This window comes from Tupaia chinensis, unplaced genomic scaffold (assembly GCF_000334495.1).
Source record: "Tupaia chinensis unplaced genomic scaffold, TupChi_1.0 Scaffold145916_1, whole genome shotgun sequence".
In the NCBI taxonomy this organism is placed as follows: domain Eukaryota; kingdom Metazoa; phylum Chordata; class Mammalia; order Scandentia; family Tupaiidae; genus Tupaia; species Tupaia belangeri.
The window spans coordinates 1,013,597-1,031,274 of NW_006205774.1; the positions used below are offsets into that span (position 1 = coordinate 1,013,597).

General features: G+C 37.8%; 1 protein-coding gene across 1 annotated transcript in view; it reads left to right on the forward strand.

Moving 5' to 3' along the window:
- The first annotated feature begins 3,162 nt into the window (after positions 1 to 3,162).
- MEOX2 (mesenchyme homeobox 2) overlaps positions 3,163 to 17,678 on the forward strand; it is an 85,019-nt gene continuing 70,503 nt past the window's right edge. Inside the window, exon 1 of the mRNA XM_006168681.3 lies at positions 3,163 to 3,929. Coding sequence (XP_006168743.1) covers positions 3,416 to 3,929 — 514 coding nt within the window. The 5' untranslated portion in view covers positions 3,163 to 3,415. The remainder of the gene's footprint in view (positions 3,930 to 17,678) is intronic.

Sequence of the window (17,678 nt, forward strand, 5' to 3'; positions counted from 1 at the left end):
ATTTTTTCAGAAAAATGGAAATATATTATATGTGAAAATTAATACTAAATCATATATGGTTTAAAATGACCTTTATAGAAGTTTTATAATAAATTTTGTGATGTTTGCCATTTTCATGATATCATTAGGTTAAAAGGCATCTTTCAATTTTGGATTTTATAAAGGCAAATGATGAAGTAGCTGTTGCAGGGAATGCAAGAGATGTTTTTTCCTATTATTATTACCTTAACAAATTCTCTATGGCCTAGGAAATTAAAATCAATATCCATGTTATTACAAAGTGGTTAAGAAATAAAAATTTAGAAAATCATCATGGAATAATTAATATATAGTTAGAAATTCAGAGAAAACTTTGAAAAGTCAGACAATACTGGAATGCAAAAAGAGCTCCTTTTTATTTCTTTCTTCTTTGAATCACTTTTTTCCCCATTCAAACAAAAATTTCTTTACAGTAGGCTCTTTATTAGAAATCTGAGCTTCATAGTTCTACTAATTTTGAATGTTTGCTGTCAATTAAAAAGATCTTTCTTGCTATCTTTATTTTTTATTGCATTCCTTCCTTCCCAATCTTTTCGATTTGTTTTCTCCCCAGATTTCTGGCTTCACAGTTCCAGGGGGCTGACTGACTGGGGCAGGTTGCAGAGACATTTCTGGACATCGTAACATCTGACAGTGAGTGAAAAGAAAGCCAACATAGCCATTGGGCAGGTTCAAGGAGAAGTCTCTGCTCCTGGCGATGAAGCTTGTGTTTGCTAGTTGCTTATTACAGTGGTTTAATTCAAATCCATGCATTTATTAATGCTTAGCTTCTTCTAAACAAATATAATACAAACCAAAGGGACCTTTATGGGTGTTTTTTACTGACATCTGCAGATCAAGTGTATTTTTGGTCAGCTTTATTTTTTCACAATGCTTTTACTCACTAGCATTTATATTATGCAATATTATGTAAATATTTCTGGTTGCCTTCACTGAGGGGATTGCCTACATTTTGCTTTGAATAAAGTTTTTAAGTGCTTGCACCCAGAATCCATGGAGGAACTCCTTGAGTTGGAGAAGTTTAATGTGTTACTCTTTGTACTTCAGCTTTTAATATCAGCACATATTGAAGCCATAAACACAATGAAAATTCAAAAAATATTCCAAGATATTGGAGGAATATACCTCCCTCCTCTTTTTTAAATTCTTAAAGAGCCAAGGGAGGGGGGAGCGGCAGGAAGAAACATTCTTAAGATCTAAATCCTGGACGTAGTCCTGCTTGTGCTTTTAGCCCTCAGAAACGTGCAACTGAAGAACACCCCATTCGAAGTCTAAAACAGTATTAGATTCCCGAAATATCGGCAAAGAAAGCCTTACCGTTAGACTTGCAGCAGGTTCCAGCTCAGACCCAGACTGAAAAGCTGAGCAGCTGGTGAACAAAAGTTTTAGTTTTTTTTTTTTTTTTTTTAAACAAAGTCTGCAAAACTAATTTCCCTCAAAATAGGGCTCAATTTCCGTTAAAGAAAGCAGTGCTTACAAATCTCAGAATTCTTGATCAACCCCCACTCCACCCCACCTCTAAGCAATGGAAAACAATTCGATCTTTCACAGGGATGTGAGGGTTTATTGCGAAGTCACTATTCTGAAGCAGGACTTAAAAGAGAGATAGGCTGGGTGAGGGGAAAGGTTCTGCCTTGGGGACACCACCCAAAGATTAATCAATACTTTTCCTTAATTTAAACCAGATGTCTAGCCCAGTTTGCTGTACCCATTAATCCCATTAACATCAAAGACTGGTCACCATCCTCTGGACACCTGAGACAATGAAAATAACGGGGACACTGCTGGTGGTGCTTTTGGGGTCCCAGGCGAAATAGGTGACTGCAGAATTCTCCAGATGCGCCAAGTCCCAGTCTGAATCTGTCTGTTCTTACAGCTCCTTACCCGCTGCTCACTTGAGGTGTATAAATGACTCTGCCCCCAGCAGACCCTGTTGGCCCCCAAGCAAGTGCCGGTACAAAACCTTTCCCCGACTCGTACACGCTCACTGGTGGCGAGGTTTCTAAACCATTTTCAGGGAGGCAAAACTGTAAGAACTAGGGAGAAGTGAAGGGCCCAAGAGTAGTGCTATTTCTCAGTAAATGGAGCCATGGCTGTGGGATAAGGTGGGATAAAATGATTTATTTTCAAGGGGAAGGGAGGGTGGATTTCTGGAGGAAATTCAGAGGATCTGGGCTGACTACTGACGGGGCAAGGCCAGAAATGCTCCTGCAATCTACACATCGCATGTGACCGGGACGAAATCGCTTCGGAATATTCCTGACCCGGGAAAACTTCTTGGTGCACAAGTGGCTGGGAAATTGAGCGCGACCAGGGAAACAGGGGGTGGGGGTGGGGGAGGGGCAAGTGGAAGGAAGTGGATTTCACCTGGCATGGCAAGTGATGGTGCCCTGGAGGCGGTGTGGTGGTGGGGGCATTTGCAAACACAACTCACGCTTTTCGCCACCCACTCAACCAGGGCTATCTCCTTCCCGACTGAGAATGGCCTTTTTCCGTCCGTAGGGAGCATCACTGCGACCTCGGACCTGGCGTTCGAGCCCATTAACCTACCCACAGACACAGACACCAGCCACGGAAGCCTAGGGCGCTTGCAAAGTTTGACAAACTTTCCTCCGCGTGCGCCCAGCTAGGTCTGATCTTTTTCTTTAACCCTATTGTTTCTTCAGCACTCTTCAAGGGCTAGGAACCTTTTTCTTTCAAGGAGCTTTCTTTCAAGTGACAGTTTCCAAATGACATTGACAGGGCACGTTTCCCGAGAAAAGCGAGCCGGTCATAAACGGGGTGCGGAGTTGCGGTCGGCGTGCGCCGCAGCGCGCCTGGGCGTCCAGAGCCTGCCTAGATGCAGCAGCTGCAGGCCCCGGCTGGGTGCAGGCGCTGGGCGCGCCGCTCGCAGTCCTGGCGGCTGGCAGAGGCGCGCGGGCGTGGACTCCCTGAGTCTGTCCAGCCGGCGATCGGAAGTGGAACTGGGAGCGCGTGGCGCAGACTGAGCGGGAGTTTTGGAGGGAGTTCGCATGTGGTCAGCGCTGGGCTCCTAAGCCAGCCCCCAGCTCACATTACACTCTATTTATAACCTCTCAGAGCCATTTCCCCCTGAAAACAGTTCTCTGGGACCACCTTCTTTTGGCTTCAACCTCTCCCACTCTTGACATCTGAGTAGCTCAGAGGGAAGCTCCTCCAGGTCCGAGTGTTTATATGTAAAGGAGACTGATCGCTAGGGCTCAGGACCGGGATTATCCCAGCTCTGCGGAAACGCTCGCGGCTATTGCTTTGGGAGGGGAGGGGGAAAGTCACAGAGTTTTCAGTGCAAAGTGACAGAGGGTGGTGGCATTTGGAACCGTCGTGAAGTCTTCTGCCTGGAACCTGGGACTTGCATGCTATGGAACACCCGCTCTTTGGCTGCCTGCGCAGCCCTCACGCCACCGCGCAAGGCTTGCATCCATTCTCCCAGTCTTCCCTCGCCCTGCATGGAAGATCAGACCATATGTCCTACCCCGAGCTCTCCACTTCTTCCTCGTCTTGCATAATCGCGGGATACCCCAACGAGGAGGGCATGTTTGCCAGTCAGCATCACAGGGGACACCACCACCACCACCATCACCACCACCATCACCACCAACAGCAGCAGCACCAGGCTCTGCAAACCAACTGGCACCTTCCGCAGATGACCTCGCCACCGAGCGCGGCTCGGCACAGCCTCTGCCTCCAGCCCGACTCTGGAGGGCCCCCGGAGCTGGGGAGCAGCCCTCCAGTTCTGTGTTCCAACTCTTCCAGCCTGGGCTCCAGCACCCCGACAGGGGCCGCGTGCGCGCCGGGGGACTACGGCCGCCAGGCGCTGTCACCCGCGGAGGTGGAGAAGAGAAGTGGCGGCAAGAGGAAAAGCGACAGCTCAGGTAAGGGCGCCCAGAGAATGCTCTGCGAGAGGGGCGCGCCAGGTTGCAAAGAGGGCGGAGAGATGCCGGGGGAGATTTCTGGCGCTGCAGGGAGGCAGCCGGGAGGATGCGAAGTGCCTAGCCTTCTCTGGCTCCCCGCGGCCAAATTCGGCGGCGCAGCTTTGGTCCTGTTATTTGGGGGCACGTGCTTCTCTGAGGGCAACACATGTGCAGCCAGCAGCTCTAAACTCTCCAAGATGCCAAACTAGTTTACCAGAAGGTTGAGAAAAAAGGACAAGTGACAGTATGCGAAATCGATTGCGAAGCGTGACGGTCCGTCAGAGTGCTGGGTAGGGGTTTGCGCCCAGGATGCAGCGTCTCCTGGGCTGGCGTGCGTGCGGGTGCCGGTCCTTCATTTTTCCTTTGCAAGTTCTCCGCTCTGAGTGGCTCGGTTTTTCCCATCGTTAACTAGATTTCCAAATTATTGCACAATATTTGGAACTTGCCATGGAACTTGGCAGAACGCATGTGAAAAAAAAAGTTTTTTTTTTTTTAACATTCCGATAATAGAGTTTTAAAAATAGTATTCTCTTGCAAATGGGTAAAGTTTTCCTGGTCTTGGGGAAGAAGGCATTAAGAATTCGGAAGATTTTAAGGAATGTCAGATCATTGTAAATGTATAGATGCTCAGAGTCTGAAGAAGACAGTTGTTACCAGTAGTTCGCATTCCTGTGGTGCTAAGCCTCAGAGAGAATCTGAGTTTCAAAAGTGGAAAATAAAATGCCCTCTGGGTTGGGCATTATCAAAGCAGTAGGAAGCAAAGAACAGCTCAGTGGTCCCAGTCAGCTGCGTTCCTGAAGGTGGCACAGGAGGGTGCGTGCAGGAGGCGTTGCTCCGTGTGCGCAAGCCCCAGTGGCCCTGCAAGAGCGGAGCCTTTCTGAATTCCGTGCAGGAAGGCACCGCTTGCCAAGTTAATTGTAGCAACCTGAGAAACCGGAGTTTTGCAGGTCGCTCTTTAAAGCTCTTGTCTCTCTTTATCATTGGAGAAATGTTATAAGATAGTTTACAATTAAGAGGGTTATGACTTTTCTTTCATAGCTGTAGCGCGCCTGGGTTCCATCTTTTTGGAAGGTACTTTTTGTTTAATAAACGGGCCCCCTTCTTTTCGTTCTTTTGAGGAATTGGGGTAGTCGTCCTAGAAGGTAACCCCTGGAAGGTAACCCCACTGATTTGAAAGATTGAAAAATGTTGATCTTTTGTAAAACTTTAGTAAGATGCTGCCTAAATGACAATGATGGATTGGGCTGCATATTTCATTCTCTTTTGCAGCAATGGTATTGATTAATCGTCGGCGGTAGTATATAATGGATTCTTCCGTCACAGTCTCAAAATGTAACTTTTACTTTCCAAGGTCAGGGATTTACCTTTTCTTTTACAAGTCAATTTGTGAAAATGCACAGAAAGTCACCAGCAGTGTCACTTCTATTTAATTTATGTTATTAACTATAAGTGAACCTCCCTTTAGACGGAGTTGAAAGGTCCATCGTAACAAGAAATTTTCCACGTTTATTAGGAAAAAGTCCGTTTTTAGAATGCAGAGGCTGTTTCATAGACCAGGTATTGATAGCAATGCAACGTTTGGAAGCAGATCCCAGTCCAGATTGGTCAGAATACTTTTACAATCACCAGAGGCTCTTATTTTCTGCCATGAAAAATCTAAGCGATAGATTGTGCCTGATGCTTCCTGAAGGAAACCAATTTGCCCACGTTTCTTAGGCAAACCAGATCTTCATACAGACACATGCTGTTTCGGCTGACTGTCACAGAAAGTGGGATTCAAGAACCGATTCTCTTATTTTAAAAAACGTATGTGTGTGTGTGTGTGTGTGTGTGTGTGTGTGTGTACTAATTTAATAGTACTTATCTGCCCCTTCATTGTGGAAAAGAACTATATAACTATATAACAAAATAAACCTTGATTTTTCCACGTTGAAACTGATACTTAGGATAGTAGACAGACAAACAAAAATAAAAGCCGGTGTCAGCTGCGTGAGCATTAATAGGTTATGACTTGAGTGGGAAATACAATTAGTCATCGCCAAGAATAAAATCACTGGGAACTTAGAATAGGCTTTCTCTTTGATGAGTTGTTTAGAAAGAATTTTTGACCAAACAGAAATGTCACAATCATTTCTCAGTAAATATACATATATATAAAAATATATATGTATACAAAGTGACTGTAACTTCTGATTTCAATGTGAGTTAAATTGTACGTGTCCGATCTGTAGATAGTTTTAAATTCAAGAAATCTTTCTCCTGGGATATTATTACATTTGATTTGCCAGAAAATATTTTTCAAAACATTTGTCGCTTCCTAGTGTCATGAAGGCATCTTTATCTAGCAGAAGCTGGATCAATATTGAGAAATTACAATTCTAGCATGTTAGTAGCATATACATCTCTCACAGATTATAGCACAGTCTTAATGTTTCTATATTTCTAAAAACTACACTGATTTCTGAATTCTGAAATTTAAAATTGTCTTGGCTGCAAATCACATCATGAAATATACAGACCGTTTCTCTTTGTTGTAGAGTTTATACCACTATGTATTTTAAATTAAGAGTAAATATAATACATCTAGCTAAGACACAATCAGAATGAAAATTCTGTATCCTTTGCCTCTAGTGCCTAGACTGTATATGTATTTGTTCATTATTATGTTAAATTCTAGTACACTTATAAAACACAGAAAATATAGAAAACAATGAAAATATTTAAAAACCTTACATTTTTATCCAGAATAACAATGTTAAAGCTACAATAGGCCACATTTCCCAGCATAAATCTACATGCCTTTCCCTTCCACAAAAATACATGAACACACACACAAACAAACCCCAGAAGTTTAAAGACATGTATTTATAGACTTTAGGCTTGCATTATAGTTTATTGACAATTGAAATTAACCAAGTTTAATACAATAGCACACTATTATTTTTTTATATGTGTTAAACCTTTTTGTAACTTTGAACCTGCTGTGCTTTCCAGCATTATTAGCAAAGCCAACATCTGCCATGTCTTCAAAGAGTCTCTTAAAAATCAAAAGTTTACAACTGTACTTAAAACAATCAGTACAAGGCAGGTGATGCTGAAAAGTGTCTATAAATAGTGTGAATTGCTTGGCTTCCATTACATTTGATTGTTCTCCAAGCAATGTAGCAATAGGTATAAACTTTTCACTTTCAGTTAAGGTAAGCAAAATTGATACATCAAACCAATGTTAGCATTCACGCAGGCAAACTACAGTAAAAATAGGTAAATATTTTCTATTCAAATTAATTTCATGAACATATATATTTTATAGAATTTCAAAACTATATCAAAAAGGGAATTGTTCAGGTAAGTGGATTTTACTAGTTTTTAAATCAGATTCTTGTAAAATGGCAAGAACTTTACTTATAGCTACTAGGTTATAAAATATTTGTTGTGAACTGCATCTGTATGCTTGGCTATACAGAATGGTAATAATATTATTCACTTAATAAATGGAAAGTCAAATACAGAATAATGGTTTACCCAACCTACCTCTGGCATTGTATTGCATATTTTCTTAGGTACATCAACCATCATGTTTTCTGGGGGGAAAAAGTGACCTTATTATTCATTTCTATATTACTAGATCATGGCTCTTAAGAATTTCTTTTAGAATGAAAAAATAGTCTACTGGATCTTGAAAATTAGGACAAGATTGAACAATTTAAAAGTCTCAAACCTATGGATTAAAAACATACAATTTTCACTCTTTTTTTTTTTTTGGAGTGATCGATTAAGTTTAGGTATGAGCATTTTTAAATGGTCACCTGACATTAAAAAAAAAAAAATTCTAAGCATCATCATTGACCTACATGACTGATCTCAAATGATTACACTCAGAAGTCCAGAGAGTAGCAATTCCTTAGAACTAAGGTGCTTTAATGTTGAAAGTCAGTAATGAATGAAAAGAAGAGCACAAATGCAAATAGGACCCTCTCCAGGTCCGTGTAACTCTCCTTATTTGTTATGTATTCGAAAAGGAAAAGCACTAAATGCAAGACAAAGTGGCAAACAAAGTTTCACTTGGATTAAAAACCAAGTATTAAATATATAAAATGGTAATCTTTGACTTACAGTACATATCAATGAAAACCATTGTTTTCACACCCCTTAGGCTAACTTCCATTAACAAATTGAAAAAACAACAATATTTTAATCATGACCCTGTTATTCCTCTGTGCTTGAAAATATAGATCCTTTATCACAATGTTGGAATGTATAACTTAAAAGTATTTATTGTAAGACTTAAACACTAAAAAATTAATTTTAAACAAAAACCACAATAAAAAAATGGAATGATTCTTTTTCTTAGACCTAGGAAAATTTGGAAGACTAATTGTATATGTAAGAGAAGAATTAATTAAAAAATTTTTTATTCAAAAATGGTCATCTTATGGGTGAATTAATAGCTAAAGTATGTAAAATGTCCCTACATATAAATCTACTGCATGTACGGGGCCTGGTATTGCCGCCTTGTCTGGGAAGTTTTATTCATCTAGTACATTTAAAATGGCAGCTTGAAACACAAAGATGTGAGTTTTCTAGATTTTCCTTTTAAATAAGAAAAAATAATAGAATACAGCAATGTAGTTTAGTATTAGGCTGTGTGTTCAATTCAGGAATTCATTTCTCGAATTTCAGAGTGTGTTTCTTTTGTAAGCATCACTATGAGAGTTGCAAGTATCTATGACTGATAATTGCGAAGTATGAAAAAGAATTAGAAAGAAATTACACTAGCAATTTTTAAATATTTGTTAATAGTTGTGGATGATTTGCCTTTTCCAAATTTTGTATTTTTTGCATTTCTAAAAAATAATAATAGAACAGTTCGTTAGGAAGATATATTAACACACAAAATGAGAGTACCAGCAGTAACATTTTCCCCTCTTAATTATAATAATGAAATAAGAAAGATTAGTTCTTGACCAGCTAATTTCTGATATTGGTGACTGATCCCAATAGTTAAAATCAAAAGAAAAGAGATGAAACATAAGCCAACGCCAGTCCATAAATTAGAAATTGGGTAGGTACGTTGTATTTCCTATCTAACTAGCAACCAGACAGATTTTATGATCACAACGTGTTTCTACATATGTAGTTAGTCTTTGATATAATTTGCTAATTGGTAAGAAGTTATTTGGTAACGGTTGTAAAGATGAGAAAGCACTGACATCTTTCCTATTTTTGTGGTGATGCTCTTATGACCATTTCTTTGAATAGCTCTTTTGAACTGAGGCCTCCAAGTTGAGAAGGGGAAATAGCGTAAAGATAAATGAGTTGCAAAACTCTCTACCCTACTTCTAGATCATAGACATCAGTGAGGCTCAAAATCTACTTGGAGAAAACCTTGCAGAGTATTTTCCCTTCCTCTATGTAGGAAAACTTACAATGGTCACTTACGTCTCCGACTTCAATTCAGATTACCTATGTGGAGATGAAATGAACTTATATCTGATGCCCTTTACTCTAATGGTTTTTCCTGTTGTGCTTACCATATAAGTATACAGAGAATTTATTTTCCCTTTATGAAAGTGACATTAGATAGTATGTCATGATACAAAACAATAACATAACGTTTTTTATATTTTAGGGTAACTATTACTATTTTAAATCTTTTTCTATTAAGTTGACGGAAAGTTACTTGATATGAGTTTATGTTATGTGTGATCAATGAAGTTAATTACTAATTTCGCTCTATATTTGATATTTTAAAGTACAATAAAAAATGTTCCATTTTTCATGATATCTTTATGTAAAATGTTACATTTACTACAGCAATATAATATTTCTGAATTTATACATGTTACTCCTGTACATTGGATACTGTGCATTGGAATATTGATTTTCATTGGGATCTGTCTATATTTTATGACGTTGTTTTGGTCTCATCTCTGCATATGAATAAGAACAATCAGGTAAAATCTGTATTGTATGTACACAATTTGGAACGAATGGCCAGTAAAAGAAAAAAAATTTCAAAATCAAAATAATTATTTTTCTTCATATTACATAGATTTAAAATAATAAACTGGATTTTTAACTTATTCGATATTATGACTATGCTTTTTTTTAACTTAACATTTATTTGAAAAATGTAATAATTCTAAAATATTAGTATACATGGGTGACCTAATTCTTATATCCTTGATATTTTAAGTTTTATTGCTAATATGACACATGTTTAATAGGTAATAATTTATACTGGTAAAAACTTTAGAGCATTGATTATAGTTTTAAATTAAAAATTTCCTGCTCTTCAAAATTTTATAGAATTGGATTAATTCAAGTGTTTCAAATCTATTTAAATATTCTGTTGTTTGTTTTCATATACCTTATTTCTAAGCTATTATAGATAGGTTTCTTGATGCTTGTTGCTATTGAAATTATGACTATAAACTATTTTTCACAACTTTAGTTTTTACCAGATTATGGCAGAAAGGTTAAAGGCAAAGAAAGGGCAATAGGAAGGGAGTTGAATTAATCAGGACATGGCAGCTATATTTAAAGCATGTGTTAAAATAACACATTTCTATAAATCTTAATATATACATATGTGTTCATTAAAAGTTGGCACTCCAAATTGAATTCCTTGATGATAGTAATGCTGAATTAGAGCATCCACATCAAATGCAATAAACTGATATTAAAAGTTCCAGTTGCAGAATTAAATATTAAGCTTGAAGCATACACAGCTGTGTGGAGAGTCCAACAGGCTGACGCTGGTAATCAATGATAGCCATAAAAGTCAGACTTGCCAAGTCCCCTGCAGTTTTTGTTTTCTTTTATTTTTCTCTTCCTCTGGCTCATTATTCTTCACACACTTCAAGCGATTTCCACAATGCTATAAGAAAAAAGAAATCCCCAGTTATCTTACATGACTGTGGGCAAGAAAATGATTAAGATGAAGTCATCTCTCAGGCTCTGCAGAAACCTAGAGGAGGGTCCAGCTTAGGTTGGCGGATGCCAGTAAAATTTTAAAGGCCTGGAATTTTACTCTTTGAAAATACAGCCTTAAAGCTGTGCCAGAAATGACACCCAAATAAAAACTTATTTTTGCAAAGTGATAGTTATTTGCAAATGCAGTGGTGAAACGTGTTCAGTGTCTGTGCAGACGGCTTCTTGCACTGGACTGCACAGTAATGGTTAAGGTGATTATTCTTAGCGGCCTGAAAAACTAAAAATGAGGTGTATATCCTTATTAATAGAAAAAATTAATAAAATGGATAATGGCTTATCAAATGAACAATGAATACAAAATAAATTTCATTGATGTATTCTGAAAGCTAAAACACGAAGCTAGAAAATAGAATTGTGCCATCAAAAACTTACTGGGAATGAAATGAATGAAACTTCATTATGATTTTGTGGGTCACCAATAATTTAGCAAGTGGCTTTCATATTAAGAACCATCTAAACAATGTTGTACCAAGAACTAGATAGATTGTGATCAAGAGATAGCTCTCCTTATTTAATATTTTTTTAAAAGTAAAATCAGATCTCAATATGGTTACTGACTTTAACAATTAAAATCTCCCCAACTATAGCCTGTATTTGCAATGGATTTTTTTTATTATTATTTGAAATGCGTGTGGGTCTGGATGCATTGAACTAGACTGTGTGTTGATGGAAACTATTGAGACAGGTTGAAATGACAGAAAAGCCATGGTTTAGGCATCCAAATCAAGGGGGCCTGCTGCTGCCTGCATTTCCAAGATTATCGTTTTGTGAATGTCTACCCTCAAAGTTCACAGATTAATACTTTTTCTTCTAGCACTTTTCTTAGTTCTTAGAAGTGAAGCTTTATCACATTTATTCTAGGAGACCCAGATGTTTCAGAAAACAAAAAGAAGTGGCAACCTTTTTTTTCTTTTGCATATGTAGACATTAGTTTATAAGTATTAAAGCATTTACTTTGGAGCCATCATAACAGACAAGGAACAAGGCGGCACACTCAATGAGATCATTGAAGAGTTTGGTAACAATACAGTAGTGAACAGAATGGAAGAAAGTAACAGGAAATGAGGAATCATGCTGAGTCTCTCCAAAATGGGAAGATATTAGCTCCCCTGAACCTGAGGACGCAAATAGAGAGAGCTTTCATGAGAATTCAGGGAGAGCAACAGGACAGAAGCCTTCTGGCAACGTTGGGACCTCAACTGCACAGTTGATACTAATGCCAAGTACCACCCAGCAACTTGTCTTTATGTCTTCCAGTCTGCTGCTGTTGTCTCCCCTTGCTCAAATATAATCAAAAGTCAAAACATGGGGCTGGGTAGGAAAGACTTGAAGTTAACCTCACAGAGACATGTGGAGAATAGATTTGGAAACAGAACTGCTAGGATTAAGCCCTCCATCTGTCTCTCAGGATCTGTCACTCCATGGCAGCCAATGAAATATCTCTGCACTTCAGTTTTCTAAAAATTAAACTGAGTTAATATATGTATATATCTAAAGCATTGCTAAACAGTGGTTTAGCAAGTGTTATTGTTTTCTCATTATCAGTGATGACGCAATGTCAGTGCGCACCATCTGAAACTCTCTTATGTTGACACCTATATATCACTATACGTTTTGTGTTTTACTACAAATAATGCCATAGAAATGTTGCTTGCCTAAGTAATCGCTAAAGATTTAAAATGTTCTCCTATGTCCCTAGAATCGCAAATAACATAACATTTTTCTAAAGTTTAGATTTAATTCTAGCTGTTACACAAGAAGCTGAAGATGCCGTCACTACCCCAAGGTTTCTTTTGCTAGGGGATCTTCTCACTTCCTGTTCTCAGGTGTCTTCTGCACATCACCACCAAAATTCTGTTTGTTTGCTTTTAAACTGCCAGAGGGCACATACACTCACCAGAGAGAGAGAGAGAGACAAAGAAACAGAAAGAGAGGGAGAGAAGACCCCTCCCTCCATGGGAAATGAGCCATGTCTTAATCCCTTCTTTATTTCTTCATCTTGTCTGGATTTGGCGCACACATGTGCACATGGCCAGTGTGTTTTTCAAGCAACTAGGACTAGGACTTGAACTATGTATAGTTGGCCATGGAAATCAGCTCCTTTAACTACTAGGCCATGAGGCTGGGTCCCCAAAAAACTGTTTTTAAGACTGTTTATTGAACCAAATAAAGAATAAAATTCTCTCTTACTAAAACACACACACACACACACACACACAAGTGGAGTGTACATAGTTACGAGAGAAGAGTATTTAAACCGAACGGATTAAAATATGGCAATGAAATTTCAGGTCTCTGTTTAATCTGTTAATTAGGAAGGTGGGCGTGCCTGTTTCCTGCTATGCTATAACGTTTATTAAAGAGAGAAGTTACATAATCCAACTCTTCATTATTTTTAGCAAGTCTGCTTGGAGACCCTCATCAATGGCAGATATGCAACTACTACTAAAAACTAAAAATGTATTACATCCCATAGAAAAGAATGCATAAAACAATTTTATTTGCTCATTTATGCGTATTTAATAAATTTTTGAGAAATACCACTTAGTTTGAGGCAAAAGAAAACTCTTTGGAGTTGCAAGTCCTTGGTGATTGGTTGCATTTATTCTCTTTGGTTTACTTATGTCTTCTACACCAACAGTGCAATGTGGAGAATTCAGAAATATATTCCAGGGTAATTTTAAATTACTATATGTGATGGTCATCAGCAGCATCTTTGGAATAAATAAAATCAAACACTGTACTAAAACTCCAAATGCATAGTTAACTGAGGGTTCTCAGATTCATAGCAGTTTATTGATCTCTATAAGGAGAAGTTCAAAGGGATTGTAATTGCTTCTCTGCTAGGTAGCTGGGAGGGGCTAGGGAGAAGGGCGTAAGGAGAAGAGATGGGAGAAGTCCAACCAAGTGTTCAATACTAACCAGCAGGGAAAGAAAGGCCAAACTGCATTAATGAGTCCATTACCTTTCTGATTTTAGAGCAGGTTTAATTTGTCTGTTTTCTTAGTGAGTTGTAACCAAAAACTTTTAAACAGATCGTTAGAATCAGAATTATCAAGGCACTAGAAGGGACTGAAGGCATTCCCCAGTTCAATGAATGTAGTTCCTCCATGAGGGAATGCGCCCAGAGAAGTTAAGTAATGTCTGCCCATTCGGCCAAGTAGTGGCAGCTGAACTTCCATATCCTGACTTCAGCCTAGTGCCCTTAAAAGGAAAATCTCATAAAATACTTGAAACCCTAAGTTTTCAGTCTTCCCAATAAAAATAAATTTCAGCATCATTTAAAATCTTGGCTACTGCTTTTGAGTGAACGAAATGGAACTTGACAAAGTGCTTTACTTAGGTGTAAACTACCTCTCTCTGAATCTGAGTTTGTAACTACCTCTGTCATTTTCCCTTCTTCCTTTATGAATATAAACACTGATAAACTATCTTCACTTCCATTTTCTCATGTTCTAACCATATAGCTCCTGTCATCAACTGGCGAGGTGCCTGAATAGCTTTGACACTTTGTGCAATATACCATTGCCTTTAAAGCTTAATGTGCAGATGGATTTTGCTATAAATGATAAATATTTATGTGAAAAAAATCATATTTTGGATAACCATTTGTGAATTGAAGAATCTGTTTTCTGTTTAAAAATGTTTAATTTAATACAAATATACATATTTTTTACATTGAGTCGGTAGCGTATTTGCCTTTTTTGTGCTAAGATACAGTAATAATTAGCTAAAAGTAACTCTTGTCTCAAGCCCTCCACGATATTTCCACTCTTAACTAATTCTTGGTTTTTGAAAACTTGAATATAGTCTTCCAACACAGATGCTCAAAACTATTAATGATGGGTCATTTATTTATGCTAACTAGACAAGCTTTTCTTGTTTCTCCTCCTCTCATACTCACACCCATCATTCCACGATCTGTAAACACCAGATCCATCTGTTCCTCCCTACTACAATGAACTGTATTACCTCGGGAACACACTAACACTGAATTCTCATTCTTATTGCAAATGCTTAGTTATTGTACTAGACTCTCAAAACACAAATTTAGATATCAGAAATATATTCGATTATTCTACAACATTTTTCCTTTCTTATCTAAACACAGTTCATTTCCAAACACACACACCTTCACACAAAACTTTCTTTAACCTAATTAATTTTAACTTACATTCAAAATGCTTTCCATTAATGGTCTCAGTTGATGATTTCTCCTTTTCTACTAGAATTACATTGAGGATTCAATCACACTGCATCCTCCTGCACAGTATTGAGACATACCTCAATATGTATGACCTCAAGGGTCTCAAACGCTTCCACCAACAGCCTTCCATAGTTTTTTCATGTTCTTTTAATTCTTTTGCATTTAATTTAGTAGCCCTCTCAACCCCCAGCACTCCTGAAGGAATTTTCCTCTGAGCATATTTATCCCTTCTTAATTTTTCCTGATAGAATCCTAGGACTCCATTACTAAAACTTGTATCAATATTTTGGCCCTATCATTCTTGGAATTCTACATTAACCTAAAATTATTCTACTCTTATAATACAAATGTTTAATGACATATCTTGGTGGATATGGCTCATGAAGTGGCTAATGCCCATCAATGATATACAAGAGGTCTTAAAAAGTTCATGAAAAACACATATTATGAAGAAAAACTATATATGAATTTCAAAATATTTTTGCACCAAAGTAAACCTGTACTTTTGTTCTATTTTCCTAATACCTTTTTAAAATTTCTTTATATTCCCAGGTTTTTTCTTGTACTGCCTCTTTGTATGCAATTGAATTTTGTTTAATATCTAAAATGTCTGTGGTTATGGGTGTGTGCCTGTGTGTTCAGAGAATGTTTTGCTAGCAAAAAGATTATTATTATTTCATTTTTACTTAGTTTTAGATCAATATTGAATGTTAAAAGTTTAAGATAATATCCTGATAACTTCCAGTTGGGGATACCTAATTATTTATATTTTGAATGCATTCAAGAAATTTTCCAAAACATTTTTTGCATCTTCCCTGTAGTCAAGAACTCCCAGCAACATGTTAAATCTTACTGTCTAATTTATTTTGATAAGAATTTAGGCTACATATGAATGGATTTCCAGATATACTCTCATTTTAATCATTAAAGCTTTTATTGACTGCCATTGAAAAAACTGGGTCAGCATTATTTATTTGTTTGTTTATTTATTTATTTATTTTTCATATAGGGTGCATGCTCTCACCAGAAAGACAGAGAGAGACAGAGAGAGAGAAAGCGAGAAATCACCCTCCCAGAGGGGATGGCCACACTGCAATCTCTTCTCCTCCATTCTCTTCTTGGGATGTTGGGCACACACACACACACACACACACACACACACACACGCCTGGCATGAGTTTAAGCCACCAGGTCCAGGACTTGAACCGCAGTCAATTACATGGGAGTCCAGCGACATAGCCATTACACTAACTGCTGGTCCCCTGGGTCAGCGTTATTGACATTGGTTTTGTTTTGATTTTAATCATTCATTTTTCAATAGACTTTTCAAACTTCAGCTTTTTTTTTTCTTTTTAAATCTCCTAATCTTGAGATAATTTTAAATATACATGCAGTTGTGGAAAATAACAGAGTGATCTTATATATCCTTTATCCAGTTTTCACTAGTGGTTATATTATATTTTTTAGTATTTTGCCCAAAGGTGCATATGCTCACTGGAGAGAGACGGAGAGAGGGAGAGAGATGGAGAGAGAAGGAAAGTGAGAAAGCATCACTCCTGAGGGATGGTCACACTGCAATCCTTTCTCCTCCATTTCTCATTCCTTTCAGAATTTTGAGCACGTTGTCCATATTGGTCATGTGAGATTCAGCTGCCCTAACCACCATGCCATGGGTGGTCCCTAGTGCTAGTGACACAACCAAGATATTGATATTGATGTAGTTAACCTGTCTTATTCAGATTTCACTAATTTTATGTGCACTTGTGTGTGTGTGTGTGTGTGTATGTATTTAATTCTATGTTACAAGATTTATTTTGATCCCATGGTTTGTAATATCTTTTTACACTATATACATCATTTTTCTTAAAATTCAAATGGCACCATCTTTTTAGTTCAAACCACCTGCTCTAATCATACATTTCCCTTACCACAGTCATATCTGTAAATGCCATAAGAATGCACTAAGGTTGTCCTTTGTGGTTCTTTCTGTTGTGTCTAGTCTACATGCCTCTAGCTTTTTATTTGAATTACATGCACTCCCTAAGGCAAAGTTAGTGTCCTTTTTTATTTTACTGAAATGTCCAGAATTGGGTACACAGAGTTCTTGGTAAATCCTATTTCTGACATAGAAAATGTCTTACTAATGAGTGAGTTGTCTATGTTAAGACATTTCTGACATTCTTGGTTAAAAAACTGCTAGTAGCAGGCCAGATTTGGAAGATGCTTGGGTTATGGGAAAAGTCGAATAAATATCTACCTTAAGTCTAACTATCTGTATCTGTCTGGTCTTTACAGATACTTTCTAAAGTAAAATATCTTTGATAGTGTGATATAGTTACAATTAATTAGAATAAATATATATATATATTTTTTTTTTTTCTTTTTTTTGGAGAGGTTTTTGCTATAGGGTGCATGCGTTCGCCAGACAGACAGACAGAGAGAGACAGAAAGACAGAAAGCGAGAAATCACCCCCCAAGGGGAATGGCCACACCGCAATCCCTTCTCC